The sequence below is a fragment of the Eubalaena glacialis genome, chromosome 1 (assembly GCF_028564815.1).
Source record: "Eubalaena glacialis isolate mEubGla1 chromosome 1, mEubGla1.1.hap2.+ XY, whole genome shotgun sequence".
NCBI classification, from domain to species: domain Eukaryota; kingdom Metazoa; phylum Chordata; class Mammalia; order Artiodactyla; family Balaenidae; genus Eubalaena; species Eubalaena glacialis.
The window spans coordinates 46361776-46384339 of record NC_083716.1 but is presented as its reverse complement, the minus strand read 5'-3'; the positions used below and the strand labels follow the sequence as shown (position 1 = coordinate 46384339).

General features: G+C 40.4%; 1 protein-coding gene across 1 annotated transcript; it reads right to left on the bottom strand.

Annotated features, from left to right (window-relative positions):
* Positions 1 to 755: 755 nt before the first annotated feature.
* ZNF485 (zinc finger protein 485) lies at positions 756 to 22537 on the bottom strand. The gene is given in 11 exon segments (XM_061177014.1): positions 756 to 993; positions 1078 to 1603; positions 1606 to 1681; positions 1683 to 2017; positions 6786 to 6835; positions 6837 to 6876; positions 7354 to 7480; positions 9298 to 9384; positions 17903 to 18070; positions 21065 to 21177; positions 22506 to 22537. Coding segments are annotated over 8 exon segments (1311 nt in total). The 5' UTR covers positions 9304 to 9384; positions 17903 to 18070; positions 21065 to 21177; positions 22506 to 22537; the 3' UTR covers positions 756 to 842.
* Positions 22538 to 22564: the final 27 nt, after the last annotated feature.

Here is a 22564-nt window from a genome sequence, read left to right as displayed (position 1 = left end):
CATTGCTATGACTTATGTCAGATAATGTTTTGCCTATGTTCTCTTCTAGGAGTTTTATGGTGTCTTACATTTAAGTCTTTAAGCCATTTTGAATTTATTTTTGTGTATGGTGTGAGGGCATGTTCTAACTTCATTGATTTATTGCATGCAGCTGTCCAGCTTTCCCAACACCTCTTGCTGAAGAGACTGTCTTTTCTCCATTGTATATTCTCACCTCCTTTGTCGAAGATTAATTGCTCATAGGTGTCTGGGTTTATTTCTGGGCTCTCTATTCTGTTCCATTGAGCCATGCGTCTGTTTTTGTGCCAGTACAATGCTGTTTTGACTACTGTAGCTTTGTAGTATTGTCTGAAGTCTGGGAGGGTTAGGCCTCTAGCTTTGTTCTTTTTTCTCAGGATTGCTTTCACAATTCTGGGTCTTTTGTGGTTCCATGTAAATTTTAGGATTATCTGTTCTAGTTCTGTGAAAAATGTCATGGATAATTTGATAGAGATCACAATAAATCTGTAGATTGCTTTGGGTAGTATAGCCATTTTTACAAAACTAATTCTTTGCAATTTGCTTTTTTAACTTACCAAGGTATCATGGAGATGTATCTATGGTTGTATATAGAGTTCTACCTCATTCTTTTCACTTGCTACATAGTAGCACTTAAGTTCTTGCTACATTTAAGTTCTTCAAATATTTCACTAGCACAAACCATACTACAATGAACATTCTCACAAGTGAGAAGTTTTCCAGGATACAGGGTCACAGAATATATTCTTTAAGTGTATAATTTATTGAATGTCTCCTCCTTGATGGTCAAAAAGGAATAAACTATCTCTGCATGATTTACCAAACTAACTACATTTGATGGCTCTTTCTTTGTTATGAATTTTCTTATGTTGTTTGAGGCTTGAATTCTGAAGAAAAGCCTTCCCACATTCATTACATTCATAAGGTTTTTCTCCTGTATGGATTTTCTGATGTTCAGCAAGGCCAGAGCTATGCCTGAAGGATTTCCCACATTTCTTACAGGGACAGGGCCTTTCCCCAGTAGGAGTTCTCTGATGTAAAACAAAGCCTAATCTATGCCTGAAGAATTTCCCACATTTCTTACAGCGATAGGGCTTTTCTCCAGTAAGAATTCTCTGATGTTCAATAAGGGCTGAGCTCTTCCTAAAGGCTTTCCCACAGTCATTACATTGATGTAATGGGGTTTATTGATGGGGTTTATTTCCACTATGAGTTTTCTGATGTCCAGCAAAGGATGAGCTATACCTGAAAGATTTTCCACATTTACTACAGAGATAAGGTTTCTCTCCTGTATGCATTCTTTGATGACTAAGAAGACTTGAGCTTTTCCTAAAGCATTTTCCACATTCATTACACTGATACAGTTTCTCACCAGTATGTATTCTCTGATGTTACAAGACAGCTGAGTTATCCCTGAAAGTTTTCCCACATTCATTACATTTAAATGGCTTATGTATTTTAACATAATGAGCAAGGCCTGAATTCTGAGCAAAGGCTTTCCCACAATCATTATATTTGCAGAGTTTCTAACCAGTATGAATTCTATGGTGACTTAAAAGAACAGAATTATTTCTGAAAGTTTTCGACATTCATTGCATTTATGGAGTTTCTGTCTAGAACGAATTTTCTGATGATTAACAAATGTTGAGTGCTTCTTGAGGAAATTTCCCACATTTAACACATCTGAAACATTTCTTGCCTATGTAAATTTTATGATAATTTAAAAGGGATGAGCTGCTCATAAAGGCTATCCCACATTCTTTACATTTATGGGGTTTCTCACCAGTATGATTTCTCTGGTGGCTAATAAAGGAGGAATTATATTTGAAGACTTTCCCACATTCTTCGCATTTATAGTGTGCCTTCTCTATGCAACTTCTGCCTTCCCAATCCAGGCCTCTTTCCATCATGACACTTTTTGTTTGTTCTCCCAAATCAGATCTCTCAGAAGTATTTTGCTGTAGGGCTGACATCTTTGTTTCAAATAGGTACTCCTGAACTGAAAAAAATTTTTTTAATTCAAATGTTCTCTCTGTTGAAACACTGAAAATGAGAGCTGCACATGGATAAGAATAACGTTCTATTCTATACAACTAAAGGTTATGTAAAATTAATTCATCCCACTTGTGATTCTTGCTAAGAAAAGATGGCAAGACTAAAGATGTGAGAAGTAAATAGGATCTAAGGAAACAGAAGTTATAAATATTGTATTTAAAGAATGCAAGGAGCATCTAAGAAGTTGGTAAGTTAGGAAGGTAGCACAGGAAACACCAAAAAAGAAAAAAAGATAAAAATTTGAGGATAAACACAACTTTAGGGAGAAAACCAAGTATCACAAAGCAAGCCAGGATTACTAGGACAGACTCCTATAGGGAGGTACATTTGAGAACACTGTAATATAACACTGTACATCTCCAAGAATTTGAGAATAACATTCCTCTGTGAGAATTTAGCAGAGAACCAACATTTAATGGCTCAGAGATAAAGATATACACACACACACACATATATTTATATTTTTATTTTTATATACATTTATATTTATTAGCCTGAAGAGAAATTCCATTCATCAGATACTAGAGCTAAGACTTATTTTTTTAATGCAAAATTGGAGGTGAAGTCTGCTAATAAACAGCCCAGACCCTTCAAATGGCCTTTGATGGGATATGTATTTAATGTATAATGATTAAGCTAGAGAAAATTTCAAGATTCTGATTGTAAAGGTAAGTGGAGGCAAATCAGTCATATGAAGAGAAAGGCACTCATGGATTCATGTTCTGTGACAAAGGTAACTTTGCAGAGCAGCGGTGAAAAGGAGACTACACTGGCATATTGGTGGGAAGGAGGAGTAAACATGCACCCTATCTCATACCATGCACAAAAATCAATTCTAACAGGATGGCAAATCTAAATGTAAAAGACAAGCAATAAAGCTTCTAAAAGTTAACACAGAAGAGTATCTTTATAAACTTGAGGAAAGGAAAGATTTATTAAACAGTACACAAAACACAATGACAAGAAAGGAAAAGATTAATAAAATAGAGCTCATTAAAATTAAAACCTCCTATTCATCAAAAGGCCACTATTAGTGAAAAGCAAACCACAGAGAGAAGGGCAATACCACATATATAATCAACATAGAGTTTTTTTTTAATAGACACTCCATAAAAGATGACATATAATGGCCAATAAACATTTGAAATGTCCTCCACCTCATTAGACATCAGGGATATGGATATTAAGACAAAATGAGGGACTTCCCTGGTGGCACAGTGGTTAAGAATCTGCCTGCCAATGCAGGGGACACGGGTTCAAGCCCAGGTCTGGGAAGATCCCACATGCTGTGAAGCAACTAAGCCCGTGCACCACAACTATTGAGCCAGTGCTCTACAGCCCGTGGGCCACAACTACTGAAGCCCGTGTGCCTAGAGCCCATGCTCTGCAACGAGAAGCCACCGCAATGAGAAGCCCGCACACCGCAACAAAGAGTAGCCCCCGCTCTCCGCAACTAGAGAAAGCCCGCGCGCAGCAACAAAGACCCAACGCAGCCAGAAATAAATAAATAAATAAATAAATAAATAAATGAAAGTAAAATAAAATTCTAAAAAAAAAAAAGAAAGACACTATGAGATACACAATACACCCAAAGAACAATTAACTTCAAAGGACTGACAATATTAAGTGTTGACAAGGATATGGAACAATGAGTACTCTCACACACTGATGATGGAAATATAAATAGGTACAAAACTTTGAAAAACTATTTGGCATTACGTACTAAAGTTGAATATATGCATATCCTATAAACTAGAAATCCCACCCCAAAAGAAATGTATCCACATATGAACCAAGCAATAACATATATGAAATGTTCATACCATACGTAATTCTCAAAAGCTAGAAACATCCCAAATATCCATCCAAAATATGAGATAATGAAATACTCTATTGCAGTAGTTTTAAGAGCCTGGTCTCCAGATCAGTAACAACAGCATCAGCATCACCTAAGAACTTGTAGAGATTTTCAGTCCACATTTCAGACCTAATGAATAAAAAGTGCTGAGGGTGGGGCCTAGCAATTATGTTTAAACATGCATTCTAATGATCCACAGGAAGGACAATGCATGAAAATGAATGAATCTCACAAAATGTTATGCATAAAAAGCCACATCAAAAAAATATATAGTTCCATTCATATAAAGTTAAAAAAACAGGCCAAAATAAATTACAGTATTAGTTCAGGGGGAGGAGGAGAGTGTGGCTAATGATTGGAAGGGATCAGGTATGATTTAGTAGAGTACTGCCATGTTCTCTTTCTTGAGCTGAGTGCTGGTTACATGAATATTCATTTCAAAAATACCAATTTAGACCATATATACATAAAATCGACTTTTCTATATATGCGTTAAATTTTAAAAAGGTTTTAAGAAAGAAAAAGGAAGGTTAGCTTATGACTCTCTTAATACTTTGATCAGAGAAATCAAAATGCAAATTGCAAAACATCTAAAAAATAATGACAATAAAAACTACAATATAACCAAAACACTGCACAAACAGAAGTTTATAGCTTTAAATATTTACATTACATAAATAAGAAGAAAAATCAATGAATTAATTAATGAATCAACTATAAAAGGTTAGAAAAAGTAAATAAACCTAAGGGGAAAAAAAGAAAAAGGAGTTAAAGATTAAAAAACAGAAAACAGTAACACTAGTAAATACATCTAAGAGTCTATATAAAGTAAAACAGAGCTAATGAAGGGGGGAAAATGGAAAAAAAACAAATAAATAATGTAACAAATCATAAGAAAGTAACCATGAATATACAGGATATATGTAGAATCATAAAAGTCTACTTTGTTCAATACTATGCAGATAAATTTGAGAACTTTAATTACTGGATATTTTTTAGGAAAATGTGAATTACCAAAACTGTTTCAAGAGAGAGCAAAAATCTAGTTAGCCAAGTTACTATATAAGAGAGAATACTGCTAAAGAATTACCCCCCAATTCCTCTCCCCTGCTCCCTACCACAAAAAACAAGCTTTAAAAAAAACAAAAACAAACAAAAAAAACACCCAAACCTTCAGGGAACCAGTTATCATGTGAATTAAATTATAACAAAGAATGAAAATAGGAAGGATCAAGAATTTTCACAAAAATTATTACAAAATTTAAATCAAAACTCAATGAAAATGGCCCAATGAAAAAGAAAAATATAAACAAATTTCTTGTAAGTATCAATGCAAAAACTTACATAAAACATTAGCAAAGAGTATCATCTACTGACATGTTAAAAGAATAATGTAATATGCCATGACCAAGTGGGGTTCTACTAAGAATGCCAAGTCATTAAAATAATTAAGAATAAAATTTACCATATTAACAACCAAAAGGGAAAAGACAGATGTCATCTCTATATATGTTGAAAAGGCATTTGATAAAATTCAATATCTATGCTGAATTTAAAAGAACAAAAATTTCTTAATAAAAGACGTGGATTAAATACTTCCTTGTGTAGTAACATATATCTATCCCAACCCAATACCAAAATTAAAACAGAAAGAATAAAGAATAAGAAAGACTGAGTTACTACTGTTACTCTATAAAGAATCTACACAAGCATTTAGGGGGGGAAATGTTCAACATAGTAATACAAATGGAATTACTGAAAAGCATTAAAACACACACACACACACACAAAATTCCAGTTATAAAATAAGTCATGGCGATGTAATGTACAGCATGGCAACTCTAGTTAAAAACACTGTAGTGCATATTTGTAAGTTGCTAAGAGAGTAAACCTTATAACTTCTCATCACAAGAAAAAAAATTTTTGTAATTATGTATGGTGACAGATGTTAACTAGACATATTATGGTGATCATTTCCCAATATACACAAATATTAAATCATTACATTGTACACCTGAAACTAATATAACGTTATATGTCTATTATATTTCAATTTTAAAAAAGAATAGTTTAGAGGTCTAAAGGAAAAAAAAACAGTTTAAGCAAGATTATGCATCACTGGTATTTTCCATGAAACACAATTATAAAAGTTTCCCTGAAGATGATATAGGAAAAATGACAATTCACGTTTTAAAAGAAGGATACACATTTTAGGTGAGAGAAATATCCATGTTTAAAGATTTAGAACTGAACGATGACATGGAGAAAGTGACATACATAAATTTATGCAAAGTATACACAGAAAAAAATGAGAGCCAAGAGCAAATGATAACAGAGAAAAGAAATAAAAGAAGACCCGAGGGAAAGGGAAGAAAGTGCTTCCCTATCAGTTTCTTTGCCAAAAATAGTAATCACCTGATAGTCAGGAAAATATGCTTATAACTGGAATCTGCCACTGCCCCACTGTATGATCAGGGATATGGATATTAAAACTAGAAAGGGTTAAACAGCCATTCGTCTAGCTAACCACAGGAGAATTTGGAAGACATTGAGAATGGATAGAAGGTAGAAACAAAGTGTAGCCTGACAAGTGCCTGAAAATGGGAAGGGAAACAACACATAAAGAGACTGATTTCAGGGTGAGAAGTCAGAGGCCTGAGGCCCTTGTGAAAGGAGCAAGAGTAGAAAGAACGAGAAAAATGGCAAGTCATTTGACATGAAGATGACGTCAAAAAGAGGCAACTAGTGTCAACTGCCACAGCCCTTCTGCATGGACATGGACTCTCTAAGATAAGCCTTCTGACCAAGAACTCCCTCCTCACTGTTCTGTGTGCTGAGCTCCGGACTCACTCACCTGCATAGGTACCTGATGGAACCTCTTGTACTTCCATCCATGGCTCTTCCATCCATCTGGGTTATTAGCTTGGGTTTGGAAGAGAGAAGCCCTGTTCAAAGAGAAAGAAAAGGAACATGACTGTGGTTATGAGCACAAGGAGTTATCCCAAATCTCAGTCTCAACTTGGGGGTCTACAAGGAGCATGGATATGTCAGGAAGGCCTAGAGGGTGGTATCAAGGACATCCAAATCAGAGTCATAGAAATGTAGGAGTGGAAGTCAGTTAGAAAACCAGGCCTCTTTGAGGACAGGAAACTCCTATTGTTGGTGGCAGATGAATGGTGACAAGCAAAATTTAGAGAACTGGGCTAGACTGCACACAAAGCTGCCCATCTTAAACTCTGTATGGCTCTGACCTTTCTAAGTGAAAGGCGCATGAACTCCAGCCTCTAAGCCCATGGTAAAAACAAACAAACAAACAAAAACCTCCCATTTTAAGAGTTTAAGTACCCCCAAATCATTAACCCTGTGAAAATGCACAATTGCCCAGCAGATCAATTTTGAGTTAAAGAGAAAAAAATCCTTACCCACAAACACCAGATTGCCATAGTCCTCCAGGATCACATCCCTGTACAGGGCCCACTGAGCAGCATCCAGGTGTCTCCCTTCAATCTGGGTAAAGGCCACAGCCACATCCCCAAATGTCAGTGATCCCTGCAAAATCAAACCCAATTCCGTTCACCCAGGAACCGTTGACTCCCTTGCCCCTGAGGTAGGGAGCCAGAAAGGTCTCACTGGAGAAGGAAGGCAAGACATTCAAAGTCAGCTTCTGATAGCTCAGATTGTTTATGAGAAAAGTGGGACACAGTTAACGAAAGGACCAACGAGGAACGTATATGACATCCTCGGAAAGCAGACTTGCTTCAGAGGAACGAAATATTAAAAGATGAGAGGCTGGAAAGTGAAGTGATTCGTGACCCCTCACACTTCAATCACACTGCCCTCCTCGTGTTCTTCCAATACGCATGCTCGTTCCTCCGGGCCTGGTGTTTGCTCATCCCTCGCTTAGTAGGGATGAAGTGAAATTGCTTAAATGTCACTTCGTCAGAAAGTTCTTCTTTTCTCTTCTCCCATCTTCTACTACTTTCTATCCCATGACCCACTTTATTTTTTTTTCCACAGGGTTTCTCACTGCCAGGCAGGAGAGGTTTAGATTTATGGTCAGTACACTCTATAATGAGAGCTCCAGGAGGTCAGGGACCACTTGGGTCACTGCTGTCTCCCCAGCCTAAAACACTGCCTGACACATGGGCATGTTCAAGGATGTGTCATTCAACAAATGAATAGAAACGCTGAAAGACATGCAAAATGATACTGGCTTTATCCTAGAATTTACAGCGATAAATATGTATTTGTTAATTGCCATTCATAGCAGTAACAACCTAATATGTACCAGGCACAGTGCTGAGCCCTAAGACATACAACATCTCTCTGTATTTCCACCAGAAATGTATAAAGTAAATCTATTTTACAGCTAAGAATACTAAGGCTCAGAGAGTTGAAAGAACTTGCTCAAGGTCACAGGCTGGGTGAGTATACAATATTAAAAAGGAGCTATAAAAAGTGGTAATGAGACTATGGAGCAAACTAGAAGAAATGGCTAGGGCATATTAAAAGGAAAAAATGGGTGAGCCTAAAAAATACACATGCAAAGGTGTTTCAAATGAAATAATTTGATTCACTAGGGTGATAAGAATATGGGTAATCTTTAATTTTTAAAAATTTTTGTTACTCTTAGTTTGCATAATAAATACTCAACTATTTACTACTTCCTTCAAAATGTTCATTACCTCCTGTCAACTTCTCAAAGTCCTTCAAAACCCAGTTTTCTCTGGGATTAAGGCAAATTCCAACCTGGCATTCTAGACACTGAACGTTTCCAACTTTCTCTGGGGCTAGCTCATTCATGGTTCAGATGTAACGGCTTCACTCATGTTGCAGCACCTTCCCCTAGTCACCCCAAACTCTCCAAATATGCAAATTTCATTTATTCTTCAGTAAGAACCATAATGATCACCACCACTACCACCACCCCACCCTAAAGACTCCTCTGACCCCTGAAGGTCAAGAGAGCACTACCATGGCTGTGTCATGTGTATCATTCATGATTAACGTAAAGCCTGTTACATCTTTTTATGCTACGTGTCCGTTTTTCCATTTTCTCTGAGTTCGCAATGTCTTTGAGGCAACAGCTGTACCTTATTACAAAGTATGTTTCACTTTCTAGCACTCTAGAAAGCATGGGTACCAATAATCTATTTGGTGAATGACTCTGTAATGGGTAGAGAGAAGGACATGAAGGGATGACAGTGGGGAGAAGGGCCCCTTCTCTGTAGAGCTACACCACTCCAGGATTGGCTCAGGCAGCTTGGTCTATACACTGGGCAGAGCATTTTCCAAGCAAGAGGCATAAACCCAACTTCATTTTGAAACAACAGCGATTTCTCAGGAAAAGGAAAAATCAAACTTGCCTGCATCTGGGTTCTTGGTAGTCTTGGGGCCGTCTGTCCCCTGAACTGTTCTCCCAGGCAAGGACAAAGAATCTTGACTAAGCCAACCTGGGAAGAAGAAAGGAAATGTGAGGAAGTCCCTCCATGTTCGGTACTAGCTAGAACTCGCTCTCTGCACGCTGAACGAGAACAGTCCGCCACCCTCCCTACTCCCCACAAAGGTCGAGAGGTGAAGGTGGTTAAGGGCAGGAAGACAGGGCACGGAACGCCTGCCTGGAGTCCGGCCTTGCAGCAAGCTCCAGGCCAAGCTCTGACCGTGAGTCAGTCAGGCACCTTCGCCAACACATGTGGAAAGTCCCGTCGGAGATTCAATCCCTGGGCCTCAGCCAAGCCTTTAAACCTTCTGGGACAGCACGGCTCCTGGGGTTGGGGCCCCGCTCACATCTGCCCGCTCCTCCTAGCCCGCTCTTTCCTCAACCTGCCCCTCGGGGAAAAGAGGAGCGCACCAGGTCTTTGTGGCCCAGTCCGGCGGCAGCCGTTCCCGACCAAGCTGGGAAGGTTGGGCCAGAAAGCTGCGCGCGCGCTGAGGAGCCGTGACCACCCTCACTGTAGTTACAGCCGAGACACAGGTGCAAGCCGGACACGCCAGAGCCGCGCTCTACTCAAACGGAGGCGGGCAGGGCCGGAAACGGAAGTGACCGCGGAGGCCGCTGGGAAATGTAGTCTGGGATACAGTCCGGCGTCTCAGGTTCTTCATCCTATATGCGCACGTTGGCATCACCTGGGGAGCTTGAAAAATTAATTGCGCCTTGGTCCCAACTCCACAGATTTTGCGTTAATGCTCTGGGTGTGGTCCTGGCATCGGGATTTTTTAAAGCTCCCAAACGATTTTAATATTCAGCCAAGATTGGCACCCAGAAACTGATTTGGATCTGAAAAACATGTTTTAGGTTACTTTGGGGGAGCTATTTATGGTTTGTTCATTTGTTTGTTTCCAAGTAATCCTGTTTTAATTTCAGACAAAGAAAAAGCATGTTAGAAAAGTATAGCACCCAGAACATTAAAAATTAGTTTCTCACCATTAACTGACACAGAAGATGGAACAAGACTGAATCAGTTTTAACAAATGTATTATTAAAAAATTCTACTTATAAAATCCAGCAATTTGACAGCTTAGGAAGGAAAAATATATCTTTCATTCAATTAGGACTTTTTATTTAATAGAAAATTCCTCTGAATGGAGCATTCATTCACCAACCTAACAATGATTAACCAATGCCCCAGTATGTGCCACTCACTGTTCTAGATGCTAAGGATAAAGCAGTTGTCAAGGACTCCCTCCTTCACCAAACTCTAGTCAGGATCCTGTAAATCCTCTTCTCCTCTAGACCTTGTCTTTGGCCTGCTGAATCCAATTTTAGTAAAGAATCCTGCTAAGCCAGTTCATCAAGAATTCCCGGGCTTCCCTGGTGGCGCAGTGGTTGAGAATCTGCCTGCTAATGCAGGGACACGGGTTCGAGCCCTGGTCTGGGAAGATCCCACATGCCACGGAGCAACTAGGCCCGTGAGCCACAACTACTGAGCCTGCGCGTCTGGAGCCTGTGCTCCGCAAAAAGAGAGGCCGCAATAGTGAGAGGCCCGCGCACCGCGATGAAGAGTGGCCCCCACTTGCCGCAACTAGAGAAAGCCCTCGCACAGAAACGAAGACCCAACACAGCCAAAAATAAATAAATTAATTAAAAATAAAATAAAATAAAATAACAAATGTTCAAGTACAATTGGTGTCTAAAATAAAAAAGAATTCCCCCACCCTTGGTATCTAATCAAGTTCCTTTCGACCTCCCCTTGATACCTAACCAATTTCTTAGTAATTTTCCATTTACTCCCTCACCCTGCCAGTTGGCTATAAATCCCCACTTGTCCCTGTTGTACTGGGGGTAAGTTCAAGCTCTCTCCCTATTGCAGTAGGCTTGAATAAAGTCTTCTTTGCAGGTTTCAACAAGTGTCAGAATAATTTCTCTTTAACACAGTGAAAAAATAATGTTCCTCCCCTCAAAGACCTTGCATTCAAATAGGGGGCAGGAAGACAGAGATTAAACAAATGCAAGGTAAGGAGATGGGAGGAGGATTCTTATCCAATACAGAGCTGTATGAACTGCCCTCTTTGATAAGAGATCATACAAGCAGAGTCCGAAGGAAGTAAGGTAACAAGAAGGAGTGTATCTGTGGGAAGTCTGGTCCAGGCAGAGGAAACAGCAGATGCAAAGCCACTACAGAGAGAGTGTGCTTGGTTTATTTGAGGAACAGAAACAGGTCAATGAGGTTGGAATTCTAAAGACATAAGAAAAGACCAGATCATGTTTGTGATGACTAATTTCATGTGTCACCTTGACTGAGCTAAGGGATGCCCAGATAGCTTATAAAATATTATTTCTGGGCCCACCTATGAGGGTGTTTCCAGAAGAGATTAATATACGAATGGTGAACTGAGTAAAGCAGACTGCTCTCCTCAATGTGGGTGGGCAACATCCAATCTATTGAGAGTCTGAATAGAATTTAAAAAGCGGAGGAAGGGAGATTGGTCTCTCCACTTGAGCTAAGACATCCATCTTCTCCTGCCCTCAGACCTTCAGATGCTGGGACTTACGTCAGCATACCATTCCTCCCTTCTCAGGCCTTCGACCTCCAACTGGGAGTTACGCCACTGGCTCCACTAATTCTCAGGCCATCAGATACAGACTGAACTACATCACTGGCTTTCCTAGTTCTCCAGCTTGCAGACATCAGATCATTGGACTTCTAAGTCTCCATAACCACAGGAGCCAATTAATTAATTAAATACACTATTGGTTCTGTTTCTCTAGAGAACTCTGCTTAATACAATGTTGGTCCTTTCAGTCCACTATAAAGACACTGGCTCTTATTTCAACTGAAATAAGAAGCCATCAGAATGTGGAGAAATCAGAATCCTCATTGGTTGTTAGTAGAATCATAAAATACTGCAGCCACTTTGGAAAATGCCTGGCAGTTCCTCGAAATGATAAATATGGAGTTACCATATCACTCCGTGATTCCATTCCTAGATACCTAACAAAGAACAATGAAAATATACATCCACACAAAAATTTGTATATAAGTGTAAATAGCAGTGTTATTCATTAGAGCTAAAACTGGAAACAACACAAATGTACAACAACCGGTGAATGGATAAACAAAATATGGTATATCCAAACAATGGAATAATATTTGGCAATAAAGTTAATGAAGTACCGATACATGCTACATAATCAATGAACTTTGAAAATATAATCCTAAGTGAAAGAAGACAGTCACAAAATATAACACACTGTATGATTCCACTTATCTGAAATGTCCAAAATGTCAAATTCCACAGAGACAAAAATAGATAAATGGTTGCTAGCGGATGGAGGAAAGGAGGAATGGAGAGACACTATTGATGGGTATGGAGCTTCTTTTGGGAGTAATGAAATGTTGTAAAATTAGATAGTAATTATATTAGTTTCCTAGGGCTGCTGTAACAAAGTGCCACAAACTTAAACAATAGAAATTAATTTTGTCACACTTTTGGAGGCCAGAAGTACAAAACCAAGGTGTCAGCAGGGTTGGTTCCTCCTCAGACTTTGGGTAGAATCCTTCCTTGACTCTTCCTAGGTTCTGGCGGTTGCCATCAATCCTTGCCTTACATTCTCCCTGTGTGTCTCTGTCTTTATGTGGTACTTCCTCTTATAAGGACAGCTACTTATATTGGATTAGAGCCCAACCTAACAACCTCATCTTAACTTGATTACATCTGCAACAACCCGATTTCCAAATAAGGTCACATTTTGGAGTACTGGGGGTTAGAACGTCAACGTATGAAGGCGGGTGGGAACAGAATTCAACTCATAAAATTTAGTTTTGTGTTTTGTTCCTTAATGTTTTGCCTTTAATACTCTGTAATGTATTCTTTACAGTTCACATCTTATGAGATAGGATCTAAGTTTGTCTCAAATGAATAGATAACTTTTCAGCACCATTCATTGAAAAGTCTTTTTGTTCCTCCACTAAATTGAAATGCCATCATTATCTTATGTCACACTATACAGTCTCCTAAACAAAAGTTGTGGGGATTTCTTAACCTGTGCTGTTTTCCAGAAGCAAAGGGCTCAGATAAAGTTCAACACTCTTGCTATTAATAAGGAGTGGTTAAATATATTATAGTAAATCCATATGACAAAATACTAGGCAACCATTAAAAATATCAACATAGATATAGACATATGTTACATAAATGTGCTGACAAAATATTGTTGAGTGAAAAAATCAGTTTCCAAGACAGCCTGTATAGTTTAATCCCACATACTACCTCACATAATAATGAGAAATGCCAGAAAAGTACTCAGCAAAGATCTCCTGCAAGATATGACTCAACCTATGCCAAGTCCTGTGATAAACCTTCTATTTGAATTATCTCTTTTAATCCTCAAAGCAACCCTATGAGGTAGGTACTATTACTATCCTCAAGAGCAAAAACTTTTTGTTATAGAAATTTCAAATTATACACAACATAGAATAATACAATGAGCCACTATGTATCCATAACCCAGATTCAATAAATACCAAGATCGTGCCCATTTTCTTTTATCTATCAATCTCCCCTCCCTTTTGGTATTCTGGGAAAACTGGACAGCTACATGTAAAAGGACGAAATTAGAACACTCCCTAATACCTTATACAAAAATAAACTCAAAATGGATTAAAGACCTAAATGTAAGGCCAGACACTATAAACTCTTAGAGGAAACCATAGGCAGAACACTCTTTGACATAAATCACAGCAACATCTTTTTGACCCACCTCTTAGAGTAATGAAAATAAAAACAAAAATAAACAAATGGGACCTAATGAAACTTAAAAGCTTTTGCACAGCAAAGGAAACCATAAATAAGACGAAAAGACAACCCTCAGAATGGGAGAAAATATTTGCAAGTGAAACAACTGACAAAGGATCAATCTCCAAAATACACAAGCAGCTCATACAGCTCAATATCAAAAAAAAAAAAAAACAACCCAATCAAAAAATCGGCAGAAGACCTAAACAGACATTTCTCCAAAGAAGACATACAGATGGCCAACAAACACATGAAAAGATGCTCAACATCACTAATCATTAGAGAAATGTAAATCAAAACTACAATGAGGTATCACCTCACACTGGTCAGAATGGCCATCATCAAAAAATCTGCAAACAATAAATGCTGGAGAGGGTGTGGAGAAAAGGGATCCCTCCTGCACTGTTGGTGGGAATGTAAATTGATACAGCCACTATGGGAAACAGTATGGAGGTTCCTTAAAAAACTAAAAATACAACTACCATATGACCCAACAATCCCACTACTGGGCATATACCCAGAGAAAACCATAATTCAAAAAAACACATGCACCCCAATATTCATAGCAACACTATTTATAATAGCCAGGACATGGAAGCAACCTAAATGTCCGTCAACAGAGGAATGGATAAAGATGTGGTACATATATACAATGGAATATTACTCAGCCATAAAAAGGAATGAAATTGGGTCATTTGTAAAGACATGGATGGACCTAGAGTATCATACAGAGTGAAGTCAGAAAGAGAAAAGCAAATATCGTATAATAACGCATATACTGGACTCTAGAAAAATGGTATAGATGATCTTATTTGCAAAGCAGAAATAGAGACACAGACATAGAGAACAAATGTATGGATACCAAGGGGAAAGGGGTGGGGCAGGAGGAATTGGGAGACTGGGATTGACACATATACATTATTGATACTATGTATAAAATAGACAACTGATGGGAACATACTGTATAGCACAGGGAACTCTACCTAATGCACTGTGGTAACCTAAATGGGAGGCAAGTCCAAAAGGGAGGGGATTTCTGTATGTGTATGGCTGATTCATTTCGTTGTGCAGTGGAGGCTAACACAACATTGTAAAGCAACCATACTCCAATAGAAATTAATTTTAAAAAGTTTAAAAATTTAATTTAAAAACTAAATAAAATTAAATAAAAATAAATTTCAAAATATACACAACATAGAATAATACCACAAGCTTCTATGTATCCATAACCCAGATTCAACAAATATCAAGATCGTGCTCATTTTCTTTTTTTTTTAATTTTTTAAAAATTTTATTTATTTTATTTTTGGCTGCATTGGGTCTTTGTTGCTGCGCACGGGCTTCCTCTAGTTGCAGCTAGCGGGGGTTACTCTTTGTTGTGGTGTGCGGGCTTCTCATTGCAGCAGCTTCTCTTGTTGCAGAACACGGCTCTAGGCGCATGGGCTTCAGCAGTTGTGGCACGCGGGCTCAGTAGTTGTGGCTCACAGGCTCCAGAGTGCAGGCTCAGTAGTTGTGGCACACGGGCTTAGTTGCTCCGCAGCACGTGGGATCTTCCCAGAACAGGGATCGAACCTGTGTCCCCTGCATTGGCAGGCGGATTCTTAACCACTGAGCCACCAGGGAAGTCCCGTGCCCATTTTCCTTTATCTATCAATCTCCCCTCCCTTTTGGTATTCTGGATTTTTTTATTTTTGGCCATGCCACGCAGCACGTGGGATCTTAGTTCCCCAACTAGGGATCGAAGCCGCACCCCCTGCAGTGGAAGTGCGGAGTCTTAACCACTGGACCGCTGGTGAAGTCCTGGTTTTCTGGCTTATTTAATAATGAGGTATATACCTGACTCAGGGCATTTTATTTTATTTTTTACATTGTACCATTGTCACACTGTAAAAAAATAAATACTTTGAGAGACTGAATATGTAAATGGACAATAGCCAAGACCACATAAAAAAACAATCTGCAGCAACCAGCCCAGCAAACCAACCCATTACCTACAGTAACTAGCCCAGGAAACCAGCCTGCTGTAAGTCAGACTTGTAAGAAGTCAGATCACCATCTCCAGCACAATCAGTCCAGGAAGCCAAACTATCAATCACCACCAAAATGTCTGGTCTTGATTAATAACTGTCAGTATCCCTAATTTTTGTGCCCACTTCCAACTTAGGACCAACCAGAGAAAACCAAATATACTCCCCTAACCAATCACATAACATGCCCTCTTGTAGTCAGCCCCCTCTAGTATCCTTTCGCCAACAACCTGCAAACAGGGTGTACCTGAAGCCATTTCCCTCTTTTCCACTCTAAAGCCTTCCGACTCTGCTGCCTGCCTTTGAGTCTCTGCCAAAATGCAAATCATGGTGGCTGACTCCCTTGCCATTAGCTCCCTTGCCATTAGCAAGCTCTGAATAAATAGCCTTTGTTTATTCTCATTTGGTTGGTCATGTTCCCCACAAATTCTTTAATATCTAATATCCAGCCCATATTCAAATCTCCCTAAGTGCCTCACACATTTTTCTACCTGGTTTGTTTGAATCAGATAGGGCAGCACTTCAGGTTGGCCCTGGGTCCTTATGACATGATAGTAGTCATCTTTGGCACTTCCTCACTCTCTGGAAGACAAGTTGTCTCAGGATAACGCTATGCTTTGCCATGAAACAGCCATTTCTCCAGAGAGTCCTGGCTTCTGCAGTTTCCTGCAGTTTTGTGGATTCGTCCACAAACTGGAGCTTGTGGAGGAGCTTGTGGAACCTTAGCCGTGTTTCAACAGTGTTCTCAGCTTCTTGCTGATGATTCCACTCAGAATGGGAAGCTAGGCTATTTGTTGGCAGTTTTGAGGTTCTGGGTTCCACGACCCTCACTATCTCAGCACAGCTGCTGAAACCTAGTGGTGGTTTGACCTGACCCATTCTGGAATTTGAGGGGAGACCCTGACTCTGGTTTTGTTAAAGATATTGTCCAGTGGGATGTTTCTCTGCTATCCTGGTGACTCAGCCCATTTTTATGACTGACTTGAGGAGATTCAAAAAACTCTGCTGCCAGCAACATGGATGAACCCAGAGATTATCATACTAGGTGAAGTAAGTCAGAAAGAGAAAGACAAATACCATAGGATATCACTTACATGTGGAATCTAAAATATAACACAAATGAACTTATCTACAAAGCAAAAACAGACTCACAGACATAGAGAACAGATTCGTGTTTGCCAAGGGGGATGCAGGGTTGGGGAGGGATGGATTGGGAGTTTGGGATTAGCAGATGCAAAATATTATATATAGAATGGAAAAACAACAAGGTCCTACTGTATAGCACAGGGAACTATATTCAATATCCTGTGATAAACCATAATGGAAAAGAATATGAAAAAGAATGTGTATATATATATGTTTACATATGTATAACTGAATCACTTTGCTGTACAGCAGAAATTAACAAAATTTGTAAATTAACTATACTTCAATAAAATAAATTTTTAAAAAACTCTGCTGCCATAAGGATCTTTCCCTACTCCCCATTTTTTGTTGTTCTTGTTTTTGTTTGTTTGTTTTAGCAGATGAGGAAGGTTTAGAGAGGCTAAAAAATGTAGCCTCAGTTTGCTCACATGCAAAACAGTTAATAATCTCTGCTTGCCTACTTCCCAGGGCTGTTGTGAGAATTAACCGAGATAACAGAAATGAAAAGTCAGAGATTCAAGGAGAGGGACACCGCAGACAGCAAGCGCGAGGGCAGACATACCTGGAGCAGGTGCAAAACATCCTCCGTGGTGCCTCGGTCTCCAAGGGCATGCCCCTAATGACCGCTGCCACCCGAACGTCAATAATGAGAATGGTACAGCTAACTTATACTGCCCAGCACGGTGATAAGCACCATTCACACATTATTTTATGCAATCCTCACCACAGCCTGAAAGGGGAGAGTATCGTAAGTCTCATTTTATGGAGGAGGAAATCAGGGCTTAGTGACTGATAAACTTGTTCACAATGGTGCAGTTTTCTGTTGGCAGAACCTGTATTTAAACCCAGACTGTCTCATCCATAGCCCCTGCCTTTAGCTGCTCTGCTTTGGCTTCTGAAATGGAGAAGGTGTGAGTTTTCACTGAAGATGAAGGAAAGACAGAGGACAGAGGACAGGATGAGCCAGCAGGGGCTGGCTAGGACTCTCCCTGTTGAAGGGTTTTGGGCAGCTAGCTGCAGAGCCTCTTTCTCTGTGGCAGGTGACTGAGTTGAAGGCAGGGCTTAGCACATCTTTTGGGTTAGCCTACAAGAGATCAATTACCCACTTAGAGTCTTTCAAGGAGTTCTTGGAAGCATGCCCCTCCTCTAGGGTTGCCAGATAAAATACAGCATGCCCAGTAACATCTGAATTTCAGAAAAACATTGCAGGGGACACATATTTTCTTAAAAACTATTCATTGTTTATCTGAAATTCAAATTTAGCTGGGCATACTGTATTTTCATTTGCTCAATCTGGCAACCTAACCCTCTTCACTCCATACAGATCTTTGTTTTAAAACATCTCTATTATCCTAATACAACATCTAAAAAGCCACAGTTTTTTGGTTTAAAGATTTCTAGATCTTTAGGGATACCCTACGATACATTTAACCTTGGATTGAGGGGACAACCTTTAAGTTGTTATCTACTCATTAGAGTCCTTAGTTGGCTATACCCAACATCTTTCAGAAAGTCAACATGTGGAGTGTGAATAAAGGTGAGAAGTGCAGCAACAGCACACAATAAGGGAGAAGAGGATGGGGGAGAAGAGAGGATTCATAACACTGAAAACCACTGAACCCTCCTCATCCCCAGTGCTGGTGGAGCCCTGCAGAGAAACATCATTTCACGTGACAAGGTAGAAAGAATATACTCACTGAGTGCTTTTGAATGAGTAAGTGCAAGAATGATGCTGAGTTGCTTCTAGCAGCATGTGAACTATAATGATGAGTTTCTACAGCCCTGAGGCCATCTTCCCTGAACCCCTAGCAGGGCAGCACCAAGAGCCCTTCATTACCGGGCAAGATTAACTTCCCTCCTCCCTCCCCTCTTGCTTGCCTGGGTGCACCTGAACAATTCTCTTCTTTTCTCTGGGCCTCAATTCTCAGTCTGAAAAGTGAAGAGAGCTGGGTGAGACCCTGCTTATCACCCTCTCCATTTCCATGGCTTTTGAGGACATTTTGGCAACAGTATGGGTAATAGAGCTGGAGACATTCTTAGAACTCACAGAGATCTGGAAGGAGGGAGCTCTGTGTGCCCCTGCTCCAGTCAGAAGCCAGCCTGGTTGGGGAAAGGGCTCAAATCTACATAGGAGCCCTGGACTCCCTTTTCCAGCTCCAACTGTGGTTTCTCCAGCTTTCCTAGAAGTCCGCTACAGCCAGAATTGCATCTGCCACCAACCAGCTTGGTCAGGTGCATTTCTGTGTCAGAGTGATCCCTAGTAGGTTGGACTGGGAGGCAGGGCCCAAGGGGGCCAACAGAAACTCCTTTCCTCATCTCTAACCTGACCTGTTTCAATTGTGATGCCTTGAAAAGATGAGGTGACAGATGTGCTACAGTGAAAGTGACCCCAGTTCAATACCCAAGGTGCTGAGTTTGGACCCTGGCTCTGCCATTTACCAGAAGCAGGATCTTAGGCAAGTCACTGCCTCTCTCTCTCATCCTCTGTGACTTCATTTTAAGAACAGTGAGGAAGAACCCTACTCCGCAGTGCTGTTCATAGGCAAGGATGAACTTTGGGCCATGAGCCCAGAGCAGGTCACCCAGGAGGAAATGGAAGTGCCTCCACCTTTCTTTCTGTGTGTCTCCCAAGGGCTCCCCAGGTAAGACCTAAAGACTCAGGTGCTCCCTGACTAATGTGCCACCAGATCCCAAGACCTTAACACGTAGAAGATGTAGGCCCCAAACGAAGACCTCCCAAGTTTTTATAGAATGAAAATTGATAATACAGAAGAGAGATGGGAATGCCCTGATGTGTGAGAAAGGGGATAAGATTCAGGGTACAAATGGAGAGTTTTCTTAAATAGAAACTGGGGCTGTTCATTCAGAATAGAAAGTAGAGCATACAGACTCCATTGGAGAGAGGTGGGCAGATGCGCTCGTGTAAAGGTATAAAAGCTCTCTTTTCTCATAGAAAGCAAAAGTCATCAGCTGTGAGTGAGACGGAAGGAGTTGTTGGAGGCTTGAAGAAATAGGAGAAACTGTGAGATAGTCATTTAGGAGAATGGATGGACTAAGAAAATGTAATAGGATAGATGGGCAGCATTAAGGGCCCACTTGACCTTAGCAGTCATAAATTGAAAGTGAGACCAATCATCAGAGCCGTGTGTTTTTCTCAGGCCACATCTGCTACACAGGTACAGGTGTGGAACAGGCAGGGAGTTGGATTCAACTAGATTTGATGTGTGATCAGGAGAATAAAACCAAGTAAGTTAGGGTCAAGAGACTGATCATAATGATAGGCCATTACCTCTAAACTGGGTGAGGCGGGAAGTGAGAACATGAAGGGGTGAGAGTCAGAGCAAGAGTGGTAGAATCAATGGATAGAGAAGCAGTAGGTCCTGGCGAGATAGTTTGTGTTCCCCAGACAAAAGGCAGAGGAGCCTCAGAAATATGTCTTAGGCCCCCCAAAAGTGTCCATGTCCCAATCCCCAGAAACTGTGAATGTTACCTTATAGGGCAAAAGGAATTTTGCAAATGTGATTAAAATAAAGGTCGTGATGTTGAGAGATTATCTTGGATTAACCAGGTGGGCCTGATGTAATCACATTAGTCCTTAAAAGAGGGACACAGGAAGAGTCAGTGCCAGAAAAGGTAATGTGATGAGGGAAGCAGAGATTGAAGTCATGGGCTTTGAAGATGGAGGAAGAGACCACAAGCCAAGGAATACAGGTTGTGAACGTACCTTGGAAAAGGCAAGGAAACAGATCCTCCTCTAGAGCCTCAAAAAGGAACCAGCGGTGCCCACATCTTGACTTTAGCCCAGTGAAACTGATTTCAGACTTCTGATCTCCAGAACTGTAAGAGAATAAATTTGTGTTTGTTGTATGTCACTAAGTTTGTGGTAATTTATTACAGTAGCAGTTGGAAACTAATACATCAAGAAGGGGAAAGATACAGAGGAGAGGTCTAGGTAACAGCTCTTTCACCCCCAGGATAAATCTGCAGGGGAAGTATTCTGGAAAGACCTAGTGGCCCTGTGTCATTCAGTGAAGGGTGAATGGAGAAGCCACTGGGGAGAATTTTGGTGCCACTCCCTTAAAGGCATTAGCAACTAAAAGGGTCTCAGCGAGCAAGGTTTCTGTGTAAATCAGTGATACACAGTACTATCAAATTTTAAAAAGCAAACTGCAGGCCTGTATACACACGGCATGACCCCGTTTTTGTTTAAAAAGTGCATCTGTTTGTATAAATAGTTATGTCTGTGTACGTTTAGGAAACAGTTCTGACTGCTGAGTGTCACATGACTGATTCCCTCATCTCCTCAGTCTTTGTTTCAATATACCCTGTTTAAAATTGCAAAGCAACGACTTCCCTCGTGCGCAGTGGTTAAGAATCCACCTGCCAATGCAGGGGACACGGGTTCGAGCCCTGGTCCAGGTAGATCCCACATGCTGCGGAGCAACTAAGCCCATGCGCCACAACTACCGAGCCTGCGCTCTAGAGCCAGCGAGCCACAACTACTGAGCCCGCGTGCCACAACTACTGAAGCCCACGTGCCTAGAGCCCATGCTCTGCAACAAGAGAAGCCACCGCAATGAGAAGCCCACGCACCACAACAAAGAGTAGCCCCTGCTCACTGCAACTACAGAAAGCCCGCGGGCAGCAATGAAGACCCAACACAGACAAAAGAAAAATAAAAATAAAAAATAAAATTGCAAAGCATATCCCAACCTACACACCCCAGCACCATCACCCTCAATGCCCCGACTCAACTCCACTTTTTCCATAACACATATAACCTTATAACACATTATACCTTTTATCATAATTACGTATTGCTCTAGTGGGAAATGCCACTAGAATTTAACATCCACAGTGATTTTTTTTAAGTGTCTTGAACAGTTCCTGGAACATAGCAGGACCTCAAATAATGTTTGCCAAATGAACTTAAGAGGTGAGAAGGGGACACTCATTCCAGAATATTTTTTAAGGTAAAGCGAAATTACGGGTGATATTTACGTTCTTTTCCCCCAGTAGCGCTTTACCAAAACGAAAAACATTTTAATGGGCATTCCTAATATAATTCTTACGCGTTTGCAATAAAAACCAGGAGAACCACCTGAAGGACCTAGCCGCAGGCCTCATAAACTGTGAAAAGCACTCCGCGTTGGACGGAACCCTACCCTTGGGCGCAGCGCCTCGCGAAGCCTCAGGGTCGACGCCGGAAGTGGGCGAGGCCCAC